Source organism: Mycetomoellerius zeteki, unplaced genomic scaffold (genome assembly GCF_001594055.1).
Source record: "Mycetomoellerius zeteki isolate Tzet28-1 unplaced genomic scaffold, Tzet1.0 scaffold135, whole genome shotgun sequence".
NCBI classification, from domain to species: Eukaryota; Metazoa; Arthropoda; class Insecta; order Hymenoptera; family Formicidae; genus Mycetomoellerius; species Mycetomoellerius zeteki.
Window position 1 is genome coordinate 1,918,301 of NW_017256287.1, and position 18,220 is coordinate 1,936,520.

General features: G+C 37.5%; 1 protein-coding gene across 2 annotated transcripts in view; it reads left to right on the forward strand.

Annotated features, from left to right (window-relative positions):
- E75 (Ecdysone-induced protein 75B) overlaps window positions 1-18,220 on the forward strand; it is a 93,330-nt gene that overhangs the window by 32,124 nt on the left and 42,986 nt on the right. The window contains exon 1 of one of the 2 annotated variants that reach the window (XM_018462089.1): window positions 7,553-8,307. The exons of the other annotated variant lie outside the window; for it this stretch is intronic. Coding sequence (XP_018317591.1) covers window positions 8,127-8,307 — 181 coding nt within the window. The 5' untranslated portion in view covers window positions 7,553-8,126. Of the gene's footprint in view, window positions 1-7,552; window positions 8,308-18,220 lie in introns of those variants that run through there. 2 annotated transcript variants of the gene reach the window in all.

Sequence of the window (18,220 nt, forward strand, 5' to 3'; positions counted from 1 at the left end):
TTTTTAATAGTGTATCTATGATAAAATATCGCTAACTACAATCTAATACGTGATCTATGGAGAAATATCGCCTATGGTGAAATCGATGAGTTAGGCGGCGGCTTGCACGCCGACCAAGCGAATGGGTTACGCTTATGGTCCTCGGCATACCTTAATCCGCTCCAACAATCCTTGGCAGACCGTCATGACGTGTCGCAAGCGCTAATGTATTATCAGAACAGGCTTTTTCCGTACGTTCATATACTTGAAATCTGTTTTCTAGCATTTCCGGTGATGAATTTAAAAACTGTCAAATAATATTACTTTTAGTCAAAAAAAGGATCGAAAATATGGTCGATATTACATTTTTTTTAACAATTATATTTACCAAAAATAAATTTCAGCAAGTTTTGTTTTAGATATCTGCTTAACTATCAATGAGATGATGACTATATCATGCATCAATCATTACATGATTCCATTAATATCTATCCTGCATAAAAGGCAACAGGATATTAACGGAATCAAGCGGTGCCATATTAGCAAAGTCTGCGCGCGCAAAAATAGCAAAGGGTCACCGGCCCAACGAGTGAATCTCGTCGAGAGGAGGTGGGCGATCAATTGCTCGGGCAGATCATGTTTACCTGCGCACGACTGCGTTCCGTGACGAATGAACCGCGTATGCAATTTCGATGCAGCTTGTCCTAGTGGGCGGACATTCACCCCCGCGAGTCGAAGATCGCCGATCAGAGGCGAGGTTTCGCGAGACTTCTGAAGATTAGCCGGATACTTAGTTATATTGCGAAATTTTTCACTTAGATTTAGAGTTTTTTCATGCCCTCTTCTCGACAGTAGAAATTAACACGCTCGATGATATATGGCTGCACATTTGTTGCGAGAATACATCTAACGAACTAGCATTGCCTTTCCCCGCGTTAAACGTTACTTCTTCTAAGACTTCTTATACTGATCGATAGTGACTATTATAGCAAAAAAGTGCACTTGACTCACTTCTCGTTCTCGAGGCCTTCACACAATTATACTTAAATTTATTACAAATATTTTGTATAATATAATCCTTGTGCCTTATATTTAGATTTTATTGTATCTCGTACTGAATAAAGATATACTGTGACCCGCCTCTGAATATTCCAACGCCGCGCTCTCGGCTGGCGCGATCGACCTCGACGACGGAGAACGGAGGACGTTGCACTTTGACCGTATCTAATATAAGACACTGCACGCGAGTATAAATACGGCGACTAATAGGGTTGACGAAATCATTAGCGTATCGCTACATTTTCATCGACGCTCTCATACTTATTAAAAAAATATCAAATTTGATAGCTGGATTTAATATTTTAAACAGCAAACATTTTTTTTCTTTTCTGTTAAAATCTTTACGTATGTGTGATAATTTAAAATTAAATTTTATTTTTGCCTATTCGATAAAGTTTTAAATTAATTATTAATAAATTTATGAGTTTTTAAGAAGCGCTTTAATAAATAGGTATTTTCTGCCATCTTTTCAAAAGAATGGCACATTTTCGAGAAGTTTACATTATATATCTTTTGCTTTAGCAATTCTAGAGTAGGTTTAAATAGCTATTATTCTTGCGCAGGCGTGTGCGTGATGATTGCAACGCGTGAAGACCGTTATGTGCGCAGTGAAAGGACTCCACGCGTTTGAAATTAAGTGTAACGTTATAAGTATTACGAGGTAATAATGTCGCATTACTATTCACTTCTTAATGACAACACTGCGCTCTGATATTAATAGCCAGGATTAAATGACCGAAGCGGACCCGAAGATAAAATGAAAAATACATTTATGGAGTAACAAACAACGAAATAACAAGAATGAAATAACAATGCGCAACTAGAAAACTAGAATAGAAATTTGATTTGTGTACAGCAGAAAATAATAATGATACGTACATATCAAATGAAAGTGTTATGTGAAATTTTATTAGAGATAAAAAATCAAGACGAATTACAGTTGTTTTTCGATGCTGTAAAATGATTCTCTCGACGATATTTTTGTAGTATTTTGTAGTGGTAATCTCATAAATAATATTCTCGAAGGAATGTTCAACTTGTATTCTGTTAATTCATTGTATCAGTTTATAGTCGAGTAGTTCGATTGGAACGCTTTCGCAAAATGTATCTTATCTTCGTCTGTATCACAATTAACAGCATTACTACATCATCCGGGCCACCTAAGACAGCCGCTTTTTATCAGCGGAACAGATTGGCAGGCATAATGATAGTGCTACTACCGTCGTGCAACCGAAACTAGCTGGTAGTGCTGGTACAGCGTTTCGACAGTCGCATAAATCCGTGGTTCGATCGATCGATAAACGGCGCGGCACGGCACGGATCGTTGCGAGGCGGTGAAAACGCACTTACGACAGCACGGCAGTGCGCCGTTGACAGCCAGGGTGAAGGAACTTTATCTGACTGGCGACTATCCGGTAGCGTAACGTCTGGTATAACGTAATGCCTGCTAACGCATTACGTAGAGAAGTTACGACGTCTGGCTTTCTGCACTTTCGGCCTAGTTCAGGCGAGACATATCCTATCTATCTATCTCTCTAAGAATTTCTTCGCCTCTTCTGTTTTCTCCTGGTGCGCTCGGTAAGGCCGGTTCTCTGAATTCTATCACCGTCTTTTCGCGTGCGGCAACAAAAGTCGTTTGACCATGTAACAAGCTTATGCCACGCTCGATCTATTTGAAGCTCAGGAATGCGCGCCATTTAAAAGTGAATGGAATTTCAATAGAAGTCCAATCAAGTACAATATAGAATTTAAACGCAATATCATGTACTTATTTTTTAAATTGTTGGGACAATTATATGGGACAATTGTGGAATCACCTCTTTTGTGAAATTGATTATTTTTACAAAAAGAAAATTTATTATTTAAGCACTAAAGATTCAGCTCGACCGTTTAGGATATTTATTTCATATTTATTGTATATTTACACAATAAATTAAAAGGGCTTAAAAACCCTTTTAACATATATTTATTTAATATTTAATTTAATATTTTGTTTAATATTAAAAAATAGAATCAACAAATAAGTCCTGTATGTATAAAACAATATAAAAAGAGCACCTGCATGACTGTTCGTGTGCTTTTTATTTTTATTATATTAAAATATAAACATTTCGGTCATAAGTTTAAGTCATTTTTTGATACAAAATTATTCAGAGAACGTTAATTACATCTTAAAAAATCATCTCATAAATGAGTCGCAAAATTAGACATTGAATACATCATGTTTCGTAAAAAGGGGTTCCTGTCGCACACATAATGTGACGTTAAAGACGTCAAAAAAATGAATTATAATAATGTCCGGTGAAGATATCTCGTCGAATTTAACAATTGATGTGACATATTTGAAATTCAATGTCACGACGTAATAAAAATGTTAATATATCGAACCATGTCTAGTATAAAATACATATGTATCCTCGCACACACTTATTATTAAAGATGAAAATTATAAATTTCTTGTTGTATAAACTTATACGACTTACGGTTAACAAACGAATGATTTGGATGGCTCGACATATGAATTAACATTTTTATTGCGGCATGACATTGAATTTCAAATATGTCATATAGTTGTTTCAAATTCGACAAGGTTTCTTTATTGGATTAATGTAATTCACTTTTTTGGCACCACACTATTATACGTGCGACAACAGGAGCCTTTTTACGAAATTTGTATTCAATGACAAATTTTGCAACTCATTTATGAGATGATTTTTATGTAATTAACATTCTTTGCATAATTTTGTATTGAAAATGACTTAAACTTATTGTCGAAACGTTCATATCTTGATAGATATAAGTAAAATACTTATGAACAACCAGTGTCAGAGGTCCTTATAGGCATTACTCTTTTCATATTGTGTTCTGTTTAATATTGTTTATATATTTGTATTTTATTTATAACGTTAAATTGATATTGTAAGATTTAATGGACATTTTAATTAACGAAAGCATTCTTCTTTAATTAAATTAGAGCAAATTGAAAATATCGCATGTAAGAATCAAATAGATTCAATTTGTAAACCCGCAATTTCATGAATGTTACATTTTTGTCACTGTGCACGCAGATGTGATAGACTAACACATCAATGGTGGAATGTGCATTGGTCAGCTTTTCCTAACGTCTGCAGATTCAGAGAGCTTCGCTTACTTGGTTAAACTATTGTTTACGTTACTGTTACTACATCCAGTCGGCTATGTATTTGCGTGTGCTCATACGTTTGTATATGTCGTATTGTTGATTGAGAATGGCGTTGATTGTGCAATAGAAAATTGTAGGCCGAACAATGTTGATCATGAAGAAAAAGAAGGGAAAAGTGATAGAAATACTCGCTGAAGAACATAAGAATTATGAGATAGTTTACGGACAGCTATAGATATATTACCTATTTATATGGATTCCTTTTAGACAGTAAATATGTTTTATTTATGTAAAAAAAGAATGTTGTGTTCGTATATGAAAATTAATGTTTAAATTGGGTGAATTATGTTTATGAGTACGATTGAAGCTTATTATTGCCAAAAGATCGTTTATCGCACGAAATCCATACAAAAATGTTCGTCAACATGCATAATCTTGCCTCGTTTCCAAATTTGGATGTAGGATAGACTTTCCCGACCTAATCGTTCCAGTCAACCTACCTCGGTAGCCTACACTCTTATAGTTACATTGTGAAAGAAGTATGAGTTCTAATTACCCACATTCTGTGCCAGATATTAGCTGTTAATTAAACAATTGACGATTCAACGTTCCTATTTCTTATTTGAGATTTCCCAGAACTTACAGTGTGGCATGTAAAAAAGATTCTACGAAAAAATTTGGATAATGTAAAAAAGAATTTGAATATTTAGTTTTACTATTTCGCGCATTTTTTTTCGTGTAGAAAATATTTGCATTTATATGTTTATTGATATCCACTTTGTTTGATTATAATTTACTCGTTTAGAGATACAAATATACACGCATCTAAATTAAAAAATTATGTGTTTATCTATTTCTCGTTCGTTCTCGAAAAAGTACAAGCCGTGCTCACAGTACACATGCCTCCGCAATACACATTGCAAATACATGGCGTGGGACAAATTGTGGGTGATAGAAATGATAAAAGTGTCCGTCATGGTATCCGGTTTGTTTGTTCGGGACTTCGTAAAATGAATAGAAATAGAAAGGAAGCTAATTTTAAATCAGTAATCGACGCGAGATTCAAACATCTATGCACTTTCTCAATAAGCATCGCACGTGGGTGTGGAACTGTGAGTTTCGTAATTACAGGTTTACTTCTAGGACATTATCTTGCGCGCGAATCAAACGGTGCAAACTGCACCTGAAAAATTTCTTACGAATGGTGGGCAGTTATTGCAACGCGGAAAGTGTCCCACGCGAAGTCCGCTAGGCAGCTGACATAGACATCTATTCTGACCGACTGCATATCTCAGCCTGTCCATTGTCTGCATGCAAGTAGGCCTGCATGAGAATGCAATAAAATCGTCTCCTGTCATTGATATGCGGACCACGCTTAAGATGAATTCAGTTAAATAAACTGGAATCTTGCAGGATTTCTTTTTATATATATATACTCTCTTTATTATATATATATATTTTATTATATTTTATTATGTTTTATTATATTTTATTATTTAATACTCAAAGCTTTGTATTTGTATTCGATTAAGTGCACAGAAGAAAGTTTTCTTTTCGAGACATTGTCATGCTAAATAATGATATTCGTGTGAGTCTACTAGAGAATAGACCTTTTGAATAGTTTTCGTAATTGCATCATGACATTGAATGTTAATCATTTTTTATTATTATGAATTATTTAATGGATTATGAATTTTTTAATGTATTATGAATTATGTGTTTGTTAATTATAATTATAGCGCTTTTAATTATATACGATGAAAATTTACGAATGTATTTAGTTCATGACTAAATCTTTACAACTTTGTATGTTGTTAAATAACTTTTCCAAAAAATCGAGAAACAAGAAAAAAATCTAAAGTGATTTTGCATAATATAATCTCAATGATTAGGACAAATGAATTTCTAATTAAGCACGGGATGATCAATTCAATAACTTTTGAAATAATTTGTAAACTCTGCTTTAAACATGAAGAATTTTACTTCTCGATTTATTGATGTAATAATGTTTGTATGATTTTTATAAATTATTATGATTTAAAAGCGCAAGTTCGTCTATCGAAGATATCAACTATATATTCCAAAACACTATGTAATTATACATATTTTCAGGCCATAGTTGGGATAGGTTATGCCTCAACTGTGCTTAGATTACGCTGGCATTCGTGCACCGTTGTCCGCTTTGGTCCCACCACTTACCTATGATCCAACTTGTGTTTTCCGTAGATGTAACCCACGTGTTCATGCCGCGCGCACACGCACGCGTATCCGTATGCAAGGGTTTAAACGGCTTTCACTCTCTAAGTGTTGGTGAGTCAACGACAACTTGGCAGGGGAACATACTATATTCCCCGATTGTATACCACATCCAGGGCCGTAACAAGATCAACTCTTTGACGTATTTTTAAATTGGAGATTTAAATAGATTTCAATTTTTGAGGGAAAAAATGTATATTTTTTCTAGGGCGAAACAATAATCTGCACAATTACTTATATTTAAATAAATATAGTCGATTATAATTCAATTTTTAAATTAATGTCAATTTTCAAATCTTCGAAGTTAACTTAAATGTAGACGCATACAAATGTATTATTTTACAAAAACACCTATGAATCCCGAAGAGTCATGTATGACAAACTAACTGATTGAAGAATTCAATCGTTTTCTAATCTCGTTAGTGAAGTTTGAAACAAGTTTCCGTTATATCGTTAAGTGGACAATGCAGTTTGGTGAATCGTCAAAGCATAATAAAACCTAGGTCAAGTGTTTGCTGGTTAAGATCCTTGATCCTAATGACGGGTCAACCGTGCCAATTGGCTGTAAGAATAAAGCGGTTCTGTTCCGAGGATACAATCGTACAAGTTTGATCTTAACTGGATAAGATTGACTTTGACTACGTCCTGTTGCTCTGAGAACAATGTGCATCAATATCTGCGTGTTACAAATGAATCCTTGAAAGTGCATAATATTCCTTCAAACAATTATTACGATTAATTAAAATATATTAAAGATTATGAATCATGTTGGAATTACTCAATCTAATCCTTCAATAAATGTATAAATCATAAATTTAGCAAATTACGAAATAAATATACAAATACAATAATATATAAAAATTGAAAATTAATTGTTAATGAATCTTCAAGAAATATCGTCTGAGAATATCTATATATCTACAAAATTTACGATATTATCTTTTTTTCTTTTCTTTTTTTCACACTTTAAGTAGGTATAAAAATATATTTGGTAACTTTTGAAAATAAAAAAATTGCACGGAGACGAAAATGACTCATCTGGTCTAAGAATGAATTGTCTGATTTTTTAAAATCGCAATTCAAATCTGGATCGTAGCAAAAGCTTAATTCTTGAGAGCGGGTGATCGAGCGCACAGGGTGGACGCGCGGCGGTGGCACTTCGGTGATCTTCGGCGGCTCGGTGCGCAGGCGCCACGGTGCGGTGGCACACCACGCTGCGAAGAACTCACTCGCGTACTGCATCGCACGGCACACACAGCACACCAACTAATCAACGAACCACGAGCGCAGATCAGCGCCGATTTGCAGGTACAGCCACGCGGTCGCGCCGACAGCAACAACATAACAACGCGACGCAAACTGGTGTATCGTTCGATGAGGAACGGTGTCATCGAGAAAGGGACAGTGATCGAATCTCCGATTTCCGGATCACAATCACCGATTAAGCGGTGATCGTAAAGATCGTCGGACAAGTGCGTGGCTATACCGTTACGGGTTCGTTAAGTGAGAATTGACTTGCCAGGATCGCTGTCAGTGAGAACGGGACAGTCTCGCATGTCCCCGCGGCGTGGCATGTTCTTCAACTGTTCGTTGTTTACGTTCGGGTGGATGCGTCAGCGGGAGACGCGCGTCGGGGAGATATAGCGCGATCATCAAGGGTGCAACACGCGACTTTTTCCGGTGCTGGGCGATGACTGTGCAGAAGGTCAAACCACGCGGTACCGCGACGGAGGAGCAACAACCCTCGGCGTCGGACATTCTCTCACCATCGGGCGAATCCCACGAGAATGACAAGGAGCAATCAATGCGAAATTGTTATCGCGGGACCGGTCCACAGGACAGCGAGAATCTCCTGGGATGCGTCTTGGCCGGTAAGTGATAGACCCAACGAAAGGGAGAGTTCGCCCCCGGGCGATGCTCCAACACGGTATATTATATGTGTTGTTCGTAGGCTTTAACCGCTAGTGCACCTAACGGACTCGCGGAAACATTCCTAACGTAACACACAGATCGCTATTCATATAGGAAGGAATGGAGAAAGAGGCGTTTTCACTTTCCAGCGCGGGCAAGAATGTAGGTCGCGGGGCCCGGGACGAGGCCGAGTTCGTTGCCCTCGGTCGGCGGCCTTCCACTCGGCGCTCCGGCAATTTTTCTCCATCTCTTTCTATCTCCCTCTTCTCTCGTTTTTCCCCTTCCCTACCTGACTATACCCATACACATAATACATACACGCACGCACACGCGCACACACACACATACACACATACACACATACACACATACACACATACACATACACACATACGCCTCTTGTTCTCGGTGTCGGCACTAGCCTAGATAGTGCGAGAACCTCTCTAGAGTCTCCCACCCTCTTTCACGCATACATACGTGCGGGCGTTTCCTCCTCTCGCTTTTCTCTCTTTCTCTCTCCGTGGTCTTCCTACCATTTATTTCTCTCATTCTGTCTCGCTTCTCCTCCTCTTGGCAAATCGCGCGCTCGCGATCTACCATTTCGTTCTCTCTCTCAACACCGACAGGAAAGTGGGTCGACGGGGCCTTGGCGCGAGGCTAGTTCGTTCACCCTGCCTGCCCCGTAACTGGGGCAAGATGAAATTAACCGAGCAGTCCGACCCTCCGTCCCTCGCCCTGTCTCACCGTTCGCCAAGTAGAGCCGTTGGTGAACTCCGCGACTCATGTGGCCAATCGCCGTCGGGCCGGTTCAACGAACTCCAACTGGGTCTCCCCACCTGCCCCACTACCCGGTAGCTCTCCCACTCCGGTTTAGCTATTCGACGACTAAGCTTCCCCACCTACATCCACTAGCGAAGGTCACCAACACAGCCGACTATGTCTCGTCGACGCGTCGAAGATTGGCCGAACCGCTCGTACATACGCATACACACAAGAGAGGCATGCGTGACGCGTAACTTTGCGAGAGAGCGAGTACACGGCGATGTGAAGGCGGCGATGGTACTTTGGTGACGTACGTATATACGTACTAACGTACGCGCCACCATTGGCCTATCATCGGCTGGGAATTCTCATCGGCGTGGGCTTCGTTACGTAACCGTACACGATAGTGAATTACGACGGTAAACTACCTACTCACGAATCCCTCTCGCCACAATCTCTCTTTTCTCCCTCTCTCTTTTTCTCTCTCTCTTTTTCTCTCTCTCTCCATCCCTCCTTTCTCATCCTCGCTCCTCGGCGCTCCTCCCGACTGTCTTCACTATACATGGAGAAAGTACCAGCTAGCTGCTTCGCTGGACCGTGATCACTCTCGCTGCTAGAATGCTTTCACCGTTTCTTCGTATGTCGCGAGTGGTCATCCTCTCGCCGCTTGGTGCATCATTATTATCATCTCCGGAGCACTGACCTACCGTATGCGACGCGTGTACGGGATGGACCGTTAATTGCAATGACTGCAGACTACTAGATGTACGCGCTACGTGCGTTGTATTTAAAACATGAAATAGTTTATATCCGAAAAATATATGCGCTACCCAACCCTAAACATTTTTCCATTTTTCCATATAAAGTCATATTTGAATTCTATGTATTTTGACGCTTAATAATATGTACAGCTTAATTTTCAATTTATTATCGAATTCTGAACTTTAATATTTTTGGATGAAAAGTATTTCAGAATCCGTGTCTCTAAATCAACATTATTATAGCTATTTCGCGAATCAAAGTGTTATCAGTGTGTTTAGATTCTACAAAAAAAGAAGAGATCGACATCTACATTTGACGAAAGAAAGCCTATGTCGTAATAATAAAATCGTATATCCTTGGCTGGATATTTTCTAATTGCGCTTGTGCGACTGTTGGCTAACCTCAAAAGCAAGACACGCGGGCAATGGCCTGGCCTCCTCCCGGTCCCCAGTGACCTCGATTGATGCACGGTGTCCTCTCCCAGTCCACCTTCTCCCTCCCCTCTACTCCCACCCTACACCCTCTAAGCGGAGCGTTGACTCGACATCGCCCAATCAGAGGCCGGTTCGTCGACTCTCCGAGCTGCTCTCTCGGGGTCGTTCTAATCTCGCAACGTCCCTACGCCAAACTGACGAGAAGCCCGATAAGAGTACGATCTCGCTCATCCTCTTTCTACATACATGCACACGTATCTTTTTCTTTCCTTCTTTCTCTCTCTTTCTCTTTTTAGCTTTCTGTCTCTCTCTGTCTCTTCCCCCTCCTCTCGCTCCCTCCTCCATATTGCCTTTCTCTCACTCCCTCCTGCTGCCGAGGTGAACAACCTCAAATCATGTCGGCACTCTTATCGCCCGCGAGCTCGGAACCCTTATCGAGTAAACGCACGTTCGCTCGAGTTCGCCGAACCACTGGCAAAAATGACAATTTTTCTTGATCACCCCACGTAATGCGAATGCTCATAAGACGCGCTCGTTCTGTATTAGCACATGGAGTGGGAAATGATACTTTGAGCAACCGACAACCCAGTTTGACTAGTCGCAGTAAATATCAACGCTTTTGTCAAGAGGCTCGATACAGATAACATCAATCCATTAGAACAGAAAACTTGCTTTCTAGTAGTCTCACAAATCTCAAAAACTAATAATAAATAAAACGAACACCGTTCGTTTAATGTTTTAAAACAAGATAGGTTTCTCTTTCAATAAGAGAAGTTGACAATATTTCTAAATTAGGAATTCTAATAGTTGATCAATTAAAAATAATTACGTGACTTTTTGATGTCGATTTTTTGTCACGTGATACGTTTTATATAGAATACAGTGGAGTATCAACAGGCGCGAGTAAACAAAAACTAGCGAAAAATGTATGACAAAGAATGAAATAGAAGAGAAGAGAAAGGGAATCATCTTATTTCTCGTACGCGTATTTCCCTTTCATTGGCATCCGGACGAGCCACCTTCGCCGTTGCCTTAACTTCCTAGCCAGACCACTCTTACTTTCTTTCTGGTGAACCGTCTCGTTTGAGATTCGTACTAAGAAAAAGAAGAGTAAATTTCTAACATGTTATATTTTTTATTATGTTGCAACAAAATATCTTGTTTGATTTTTGTTGCGAATTGATTGAAAGTCTCGTGTGTGTCATTTCACCATCTTTCAACACCTCGTGTGTGTTTCCAACGTAACTATACACTTCATTTATTTCGTTCGATTAGATCAGCGAGAAGTGAAACGAATAACCATTTACGATCTAAAGTATTTCACGGAAATTCAAACTGAGCGATTACTCACGCGTCCCAACCCTCGGAGCTTAGGTGGTGTGGGGAAAAGGTCGTGGGGGTGAAGGGAGGGCCGGTAACCTCGAGGCCAATGAACTCTGACCCACCAACCAGTCCCGGTATCGTTCATCCCTCCCTCCTGCTAAGTATAGTATTTCTACCAACCTGTCGTCCTATGCTACAGATATTATATCCACCCCAACTTATGCACCCCTCCTCCATGCTATAGCTCACACTCATCCCTTCAAAAACTCACTAATTCCACTCTTCTTGTTACGAGCTTAATGCAAAGTACTTCTGTCTGTTACAAAATGTCTGTTTCAAATGGTTATGTCATACGATTTGATCTCGTGAGATTTTTCTCAAAATATAAGGGAGCGATAGTGAAAAATACGATAGATATTACTTATTAACTTTAAAAATTAAAGTACTATAATTATAATAATTATCTGTTAAGTATAAATATATAATTATGAGGAGAGGACATATATTAATAAGTAAATTCCATGCAATTTCCTCGCAGATAAATTCTTTTAAATAACATATATTATTATACATTTCTTTGGCGAATTATCATACGTATGTCTACCTCGAAAAGCAAGAGGGAGATTCGCGAGCGTCGAGGTCGCGAGGTCATTGACCGCCGAGGGTGGCACTCACCCTAACTAGGCCAGCAGATCTGTCTTTCTCTTTCTCTCCCACCCCCCTTTCTCTCGATACGCCCTTCCTTTGGTTTCTCCCACCCGATATAATCATATCCCCTCCAGGACACGCAATCTCTCGGAGACGGGTTCCATAGTTCTGCTATTTTCGCGGGACCACTCGACATGGATATACACGGGCCATCTACGTTTGGCGGGATAATTTGTGCTATCGAGGTCATTCCACCCTGCTTGGTGGAGAACGAAGCTACCGTTATATCGCTTACATCGAGACTTAATTCTTTTCCTTCTGCTGAAAGCGAAAATATCTCATGTTACTATAACAACAATGATGATATTTGAGATTTACTTCTAGTCATCTATCTTTCGTTAATTAATTTCGGTTGAGTATATGTGAAAATGTCAATCAATCTCGGTTGAGTACATGTGAAACATGTGATATACTTAGTCCATGATTATACAGGGTGTAACCGAAATAACGCCCACTAATCATATAGCTATTTCTAATAAAAAAAAATTGAGATGAAAAGTCTTCTACTATTTTGCAATTTTTGCAATATTTGTTTTAGTTACCCAATGAGCAAAATGTCTAAAATCGTATAAGACAGCTTTAAGATATCTTTAAGAGTTCTTTAAGAAAAATCTTCAAAATATTTCACAAAGAACACGAAAAGATATTTCAAAATTGTCTTATACATCGATTTTATTTGTTTATTCGTCAATATTTAGAAATTAATATCTCATTAACTATTGCGAAAATTGCAAAATGATAGCGGACTTTTCGACTTAGTTTTTTATTAGGAATAGCACTGTATGATTAGTGGGCGTTATTTTAGTTACACCCTTATACATATATAGACTATATTACCCAATAATGCGTAATTTTGTTAATCTTAAATATATATAATTAAATATAAATATAAATAATTCATTTCTCTTTAAAATTAAATAATTTAATTGCATTTTTTAAATAATTTCTTTAATCGTTATGATTAATTATAATTATAATTACAATGAAACGGATAAATAAATATAATATATGTAAGATGTAAATATAATATATGTAAGATGTAAGATAATGGCACATCATATTATTTATTTGAATAAACGAGAGGTACAGGTTGTCAAAAATACGTTAATGAATCAACTGTTAAGTACGTGTCTAATAATAGGTGTCCGGCTGGTCACTGGTTCAGGAGCTATCAAAAGAATACTAGACTGAGTCTACTAGAATTCAATTTTATAAACTGAAACTTATTTAAAAGATTGATGAAAAAAAAGATGCTGCTATTAGCCGTAAAAAAATCATAACATATATAGATATATCGATGACTAGATTGTTGGACCGGAATGCCGCGCAAATCGAACACACAGCATCATGGGTATGCTTTGTCGGAAATATCTGAGTGTTGCGTTATCTTGTATCCCACATATATTATATTTTTCCTAAGATGACAACTGTCTAGAGCATATTTTACATCACTTTATTCGCCGGATTTTTTTTCCCTTTGTTACTGTTAGATAAAAAATGTGACCAATTGTGACTTAGAAATGATTTTTTAGAAGTGTTTTTTTTTCGCAATATCAACAGAAAAAGAGACAAATATAAAAAGAGGATAAAATTGTGGAATCATTTGCAATGCTTATTTTTTCACTATAAAAGTAGAAATGAAACATTTTTTAACCATAGATATGCAAAAAATTCATCAATAGCTTAGAAATTCCCGTTAGGAATTCAGACTTTTTTGAGTAACCTTTTTTTTTTAGAGGTACCTACCACATATACTGGACTGATGTTCTCTATCTATAATAGTTCTTTCAAGAAAAAATAAGGTTACTTGAAGGTTTTTTTTTCTATTGTTGTGAAAGAAAGGATCATAAATAACAAAAAAATTCCGTCTTTGCAATATTTTTTAAATTTTCATAAAAAGGAAAATCTAAATCATATTTTTCACACACGCGCGTGCACACACACCCACTCTCTCTCTCTCTCTCTCTCTCTCTCTCTCTCTCTCTCTCTCTCTCTCTCTCTCTCTTTCTCTCTCACAACAAACGGCAAATATCCATCTTAGAAGCCTGTTCTGTAAAATAGGCCTCGTAAACCAGTATTCATAAACGATTCTTATATTTATGACTGTCTTATAAGGACAGTATTAATATATCATTAACCAATCAGAGAACCGTATCTTAAGACATTATTTAAAACGGTCTTCAAATAAGAACGGATCATGAATACCTTTAGTCTTTATTTTCTAGATCTCTCGTAATTTTCTTTAGAACGAGTAGTTTGTATTCTATATCTAGATTTTTACTGGCTCGTCTTTATCATTATCCTTTAGTCATTATCGATCTGAAAGATATCACATGTATTGCAACACGCCTGACCCGCATTGATTTGATTGATAACAATATCAGAATTAGCGAACCGTGCGTCACTATGAGAAAATCAATTAAGTGTTTTTCATATACTATTATTAATTGTTCAACGTGCATAAAAAGTTACATTAAGCTGTCAGTAAAATAACGTACGTTTCTCATAGAGAAAGTTACAAATCTCAAGATTTGATTTCGATTGCAACTTTCACTAAATTGCGTTTACTCTTCGTCTAATAATATACTAATCGCATTTATCGCGCCATACCTAGTTTCTATGCTCTTTAACATGCACGTTTCTCTACATTGTAAGTGATTATCATATCTGTGGCTAATAAAATGCATCGCACGACGCGACGGTTAACCGTGACAAGTAAACACTTAATCACTCCTTCGAGTATCCATCGAGAGCGCATTCAGCTTAGAAGGGAAAAAATATTGAATCACGATCGAGAGGCAGCGTGAACGTCGAAGGTGTGCATGCAGAGCGATTATCCTCGTTAGATGTCGATGAACCACTTGACGCGGATTCCGGCTTCGAAGGACGCAAGATCGCCGATCCGCGACGAACTTCACGTACAAATCGGTCATTATATCGGCGTATCAATTTACATACCCGTTTGTTTCTTACACGGCGCTAATCACACAAATTGCAACTATTGGGCAAGTTATAAATATGATAATAATCGTTGCATAATGTCGCCGCCTGCCGATAAAGTGATACGATCGATATAAAAGATAGGTGCACGATAATATGCAAGTTGCTCCAGAACTGTCATACTTCTTTTCAGTTAGAAATTTTTTAATTATCCAAGTATGCACAAGTTTATGCAATACGAGAAAAAGATACGTTATTTATTCATGCCGTTCCGCGCAAACTGATAGAATAATAGGATGTTCGCATAAAATTCGTTAAATACTTATTATTATCCTCTATGAGAAATATATATGTATATTTCGCAAATAAATAGTCACAATTTATTGTTGTAATTTCTATATTCATCCGTTGGATAATTTTGAGTATTCTGCGAGCAATCGATGTTACGGCAACACATAATCGGGGATAGGTGGAGGTTGGTGCGTCGAATCCATGTCGCGGTTGACCGGGTTAGGAATCGTGGTGAGATCGTTGCCCCAACGACCCGATACCCCGACCAACCCCGGGATCCGTGGTGGTATTTCCGCGGGAGAACGGGAGGCCGGAAACGGGCAACGCGGACTGATATCTCGAACGTTAACAGTGAATTTTGCACATTTCATTCTTATTAATGTTGTTGCGAATAAGTCATCGAAAATCGATGTTTTCCTTTTGCGTACATATATATTGTCAGAAACTTTCTACAACTTCATATATAAAAGATATAAAGATTTAAAAATAAAAAGAATTATTTTCGATGTATGCAAAGATACAAAATTTTTTACTTTTTTCATCAGTCAAAGCTGAAATCGTTTTTGTTGTGAAAATATTGTTTTTCCATCGAGAGTGGTGACACTTAAAGAGCACAAGACATCATGAATGTCATTTGACAAAGCGCAGGAATTTTAGTTTTATCGGCATGTAGCTAGAGGAGTCATGTAACCATAAGGCCCATATTACGATCGCTTGCTTTCACTTTCTGGGAATAGCCGATTGATATCACTATTATACACTGTTTTGGATCATTTTCATACATTTCTCAAAGTCTTTCGTGATACATATGTTTTATGAATTCTTTTGATTAATTTTCAATATAAAAAGAAATATAACTCACTTCATCGTTTGGGTATTATTTAATGCTTAATATAACTGTTATTATATATTCATGGCAGACGTGAACATATCAAGCAACAGCAAAATTTTCATAACGTAAAGTTATTTTTACGTTAAAATCAATCTCATTTCGCTGCAATCTCTAAAGATATCGACTATCGACAGTAAGAGGCAAATTTTGTCAGCAAAAAGCTGTTTCATAAACGGAGATTACGTAGAAAGATAGATGGATAGATAAATAAAGAGAAAAAGAGAGACGGGAGAAAAGAGAGAAAGGGAGAGAGAGAGAGAGAGAAAGCGAGAGAGAGGATCCGTTTATGTTACGCGCGTCTGTCTGTATGTGGAGGCATGCGTCAGTGATCTCTCAAGGCCTTCGCACATTAGCCGTTCAGTAGCGTTCGCACCGTCCCACTTTCCTTCGCGCACGGTCAACGACCTCGTAGATAGGTGTAGTAGGTGCTCCAAGGTAGTACACTACATGCGCGCGCTCGCGATTCTATCCGTTCTCGCTACAGATTGTTTCAAAAAAGGATATGCCAGCAGCAAAATTATATCCTTGAAACTGTAAAATGCGATCTCAATCACGCGAACATTTACTGTCTATAAGTTCAGGAAAAAATAAAACGAAGAAACTTCTACGCGCAATTTTCATGAACGTAATCTGATTTAATGAGGATTATACTGAGATTTATTAAAATTGTTAACTTATGATGCTAATGTTGCAATTCCGAAAGTTGCATGTTCTTTCCGAACAATTCTTTTTACGTAATGCTTTCGTTACATATGTTTTTTACGTAATATATCTGACGAGTATTCGTACAAGGATTAATTGTATCAGATGATTTCAGAAATCGATATTTCGAAATGGTCGGTCGTAAAAACTACCAACAAAAAATAATACTATCAATGAATTAGAAACGCTGCAGGAGATACTTTGCAAAATATCATAAATAAAAAATGCAAAATTAACCGAAAATAAAGATAAACCGTGACAAGGATTAAAAAAACAAGGTTAATTTGTTTTGAATACTAGCCATGCAGCACAGATCACAAAAAAATACTTTAAAAACATCCGGAACGTGTTTTAAGAACATTTCTAAAATATCCTGTGGCTAAAGTGTGCTATTTGAAAACTTTTTCTTCGAAAGGATTGAGAGTAATATCTTGCCTGGGCCAATATATAACCCTTTCTGTACTTTGTTCCGGTGATGCATATTAAGAATACATGCGGAGTATAATAAATTCAAGGACTTTAATAGGAAAATTTAATTTTATGTGTAACTTCATCGAATAATGACTGATAAACAAAAAATGGAAAACAAGATAACGCTTCTACCGAGAATTTTGAATCATCCTATACAAAGTGCGCGAGTGTGCGATATAGCTGCTACGCACACGCATGAAAGGACCTGACATACATAATCACGGTATAGTTCGCGTCCGATCCGTGCGAAGGCGCCACTGCCTTTCGCGAATCTCCGAGGAAAAGTCGGTACGACAGAGAATTCACATCTCGCGAGTCGGTATCGATAAAACAATCGAGATAATGTTATGGTCCATAATAGCCTATATTAAAAAAGGAAAGAGAGAAAAATTTATTCCGACTATTTTTCGAAAACATATGCGATTTTACTTTTTTTTCTCAGCCTATCAAAGTAACATGTTTCCGTATCTAAAATGTGACATCGGATACAAAGAAAATAGTTCTATAGACGATAGGTTTTACGAGTTTTTAACCTAGACTAGTTTTATTAGATTACAATAGTCCAGATTTTGTATTGTTACAACTTGC